Source organism: Eimeria acervulina, genomic scaffold (genome assembly GCF_000499425.1).
Source record: "Eimeria acervulina Houghton genomic scaffold, Eah_scaff517, whole genome shotgun sequence".
Classification (NCBI taxonomy): Eukaryota; Apicomplexa; class Conoidasida; order Eucoccidiorida; family Eimeriidae; genus Eimeria; species Eimeria acervulina.
Genome location: NW_013547291.1, coordinates 1,411 through 4,901, shown reverse-complemented (window position 1 = coordinate 4,901; position 3,491 = coordinate 1,411). Strand labels below are relative to the sequence as shown.

Below are 3,491 nucleotides of genomic sequence, written 5' to 3'. Positions count from 1 at the left end.
CTATTATACACAAATATACATCTCGCATAATACAACCTTGACAACATATGGAGCACTTTATCCAGCTATTTAGGGTTTAGGCTCTGGAAAGAAAACGAGAAAAGAGCCCCTCTATCCCGAAACCCTACACCCTAGCGCCCAAACCTTAAACCCTAAAGCATAAGCCCTAATCCCTTAATCCACCCACCTGCTGTCACCGAGTATAATAACTTTGAGGAGAGATTTCTTCTTAGGCGGCATTTTCGTAAGCAGTGGTTTGCTTCAGCGCTGTCTGCTTTTGTTCTGAATATGCAATTGACGTGTTTAAAAAGAAGAAACTGCAGCAATCTCCTGCACGAGAAAAAAGACAGGCCCCCCCCACTCTGTGCGCCGCCAGTGGTCTTCCAATCCTCGCGAGAGTTTATACAAAAGGGATTCCTCTTTTGCATGCAATCACCTGAAGCGCATGCATGCATGCACGCATGCATATATGCACGACACCATCCCATTTTGCATTTTTTCCATGTACAACCGACGGCCTACTGATGAACAAAGATGCAATACACCTCAGCGAGGAAATAAACACAGAGCGCATGCAGCATCAGCAGCAGCTGCTGCTGCTGCTTCTGCCAGCGGAGAGAAGAGTAAAAACACCCTCAGACAAGCGCAAGCGGAAAGAAGACAGCAACAACTGAATGGTGGTTGCCGAGCAGCAGCAGCAGCAGCAGCAGCAGCAGCAGCTAATTCCCTCCTTGCTGACTCAGAGAGAGGAGTGCAAACGCAAAGCGAAGAGAAAAAAAGGCCCCACGATATAAGCAAAAGAGGCATAAAGAGCACAAGCCCTCGTTTGCTGCTCCTGCAGCAGATGCTGATCTCACTGTTTAAGAAGAAGTGCGTGTCTTCCTCCCTGCTCAGTCAGGTGTAGCCGTAAATCCCCAAAGAAATAAATATATTGCTTAAAGGAAATATACAAAGCAGACGAAATACTGCAAAGAGGTGTAGTGACACTGCAGCTGCTGCTGCCGCCCGCGTGTCTGCCTGCTGGGGCCCCTGCTGCAGCAGTGCCTACAGCAGCAGCAGCAGCAGCAAAACACAGTACTTTCTTTTATTCGCTGCAGCTCTGAAAACGCAGAAATACTGCAATAATTACCATTAAAATGCATGCATGCATTCAATTAAAAAGTTAAGAATAACTGAATATTGACGGGGAAACAAGGGCCCGACAGGCCCCAGAGACAGCCACCGGTGCCTTCTTCGTTTTTGCACAGAGCAACTGGTGTTTGCAGCTCTAATGGAGTTGGTTTGTAGATAAACATTTTCCCTCTTTTGCTGATTCTATGCTTAGTGGAGGCTCTGAACTTTTGCAGAGGCCCTCCTAACGACGCTCTGTCTCTGTCCTTATACAACTCTCTGTGATATATATATATATATATTTGTACTTCTGCACAACGTGGATAATGAGGTTTAGAGAAATGCTTATCAGTTGTCTACAGAGTTCTCCTATGCAGCAAAAGGGAAATCGGGTTTTTGCGTTCGTTGGGCTGTCTTGCAGCAACAGTTGCAGCAAGGTGTGCTCTATCAAGGGGTCTTCATCTTAGCTGGGGGCTGCCGCAAGCTCTAGAAAAAAAATTAAAATAAGAGTTCCAGAAAATAAGCTTTATTCTTTCCTCCAGTCTCCAGGTTTCCTGGGCTTGGGTGCTAGGGAAGAGAGGAGTTGTGGTGAGTTGCAACCACCTCCTCCGAGTGCTGCACTACAGCCCCTAATGCAAACACAGTAAAGACAGCAATGTTACATGCACCAGCATTGCAGGCATTTGATAACAACATTCTTGGTCTTCAACAGCCACCCTGCGCTCACTCGAAATGCACGTGCAGGCTAGACAGGCAAGCAATTCTCCATCTTCCTTCCTCCACCCATCTGAATCAGGCATTACAGGCCCTCGTGTGCTTGGTCACCCCGAGCACAGAAACAAAAGGAAAAACGACATGCAAAACGGCGGCGAGCAGCACCTCGAGATGCTGCTTCGATTTGCTTCTGCAGCTGCCGCCTCCACCTTGCTGCAGCCGGCTCCCCGCCCACTAGCATGACCACTGCTCGTTTACTCCGCCCTGGGCCGCTCAGTTGGGTTGGGTGTCGATATGCAGTGCAGGCATCCTAACATAGTTAGAAAATATGCGGTGAACCGCTGCCAGCTCGCAAGTGCCAGCATCACAACGGGATGCCTTCCGGTATAAACCGGAAGGCATTGTAGGCGCATCCCTGACAGCTATAAGTATAGGCACAGAGGGAGGAGATAATAACACCGGCAGAAGAAGTGGTAAATGGATATTTGTTCTTCATTAGCCGTGACAGAGCAAGTGGAAGTGAATGCATGAACGTCTCCCAGACTGAAGATGGCGCTGCTCTGGCCTACGCTAGTAGTAGCTGCCGCTATACCGAGAAGGGCGCGTAGATGCTCTGGTGCTTACAAGCAAGCGGCCTTCAACCACCCACTCTGGGTGTCGGCGTCTTGGGCACTCAACATAATAGTTGCGTTTGCGTGGACTCTGTGCGTCATCGCCGTTGCTTCCACGATCTCATTCTCCTCCATTTGCTCGTCCTCGCTGCAACGTTGCTGCCTTCTAATTTGGAGAGCTCCGGGGAATTTCGGTGATTCCGTGAAATCATTTACCTCCGTGTTAATAAGAAACCGACGTTAACAGGATGGCGGCATATCCATGTTGAGGGCAAGCCGACAATATAAGCCAACGAATTAGCCCGACAATGAACAGCAAAGGGCGTCACACCGCAAATGCTTTGGCTATTATCGCTCTCCTTTGGGCTTCGGAGAGCAAGTGAACCCACTATAACCAAGCTGTCTTTATTGGAGGTGACTTCTGAACGTGGTTTGTCGCTGTTTCTCGACTGGCATTATTGTGCTAACTGCATGCATTCCCGAGCAGCAAGAGCTGCAGCAAGGGATGCAGCTCCTCATAAGATAACACCTTCTCTACAGATGCCCCAGGCACTTGTACTGCTGTGCTCAGGAGACTTGGAAACTGGAGAGGAGGTTAAACTTGCTCTTTAGAGATTTTCTTATATTTAGAATCTTGACTACTCAGTTGCACGTCACGGCCTCTATGCTACCTGTAGCGACGTTAAGCGCTTGTGCGCGGCTACTGTCGTGACCTGAGATGAAGCCAAAAGACTTGAGGCGACAAGAGTCCTCATAATGCACCTGAACTCTCCTACAGTCCCCAGATATTCTGGGTATATCAACTCAACAGCCCAGTGATGGGGGAGACTAGAGACCTGAGATGCCTTGCAACGCGCCTAAAAAGCAACAGATACTTCACCTCACCTTCACATACAAGCACAGTCAAGCCCCTTCTACTGTGTTCACAAACCCTGAAAATATTTGGTGTATTTTTGCTTGCTTGCTGGTTACCTAATGAGGTTAAGGCAGTGCATGATCGTTTATCATGCTGTACAACCCCACAGGCGAGCTTCCCCAAGAACCTCTCTCATGTCC

General features: G+C 48.6%; 1 protein-coding gene across 1 annotated transcript; it reads right to left on the bottom strand.

Moving 5' to 3' along the window:
- Window positions 1-2,097: 2,097 nt before the first annotated feature.
- On the bottom strand, window positions 2,098-2,570 carry EAH_00041210 (hypothetical protein; the record flags this gene model as incomplete). Its single annotated transcript, XM_013391814.1, has 2 exons — window positions 2,098-2,239; window positions 2,449-2,570. The coding sequence occupies 2 exons, from the start codon at window positions 2,568-2,570 to the stop codon at window positions 2,098-2,100; spliced, it is 264 nt and encodes an 87-aa protein (XP_013247268.1).
- Between the last annotated feature and the right edge of the window lie 921 nt (window positions 2,571-3,491).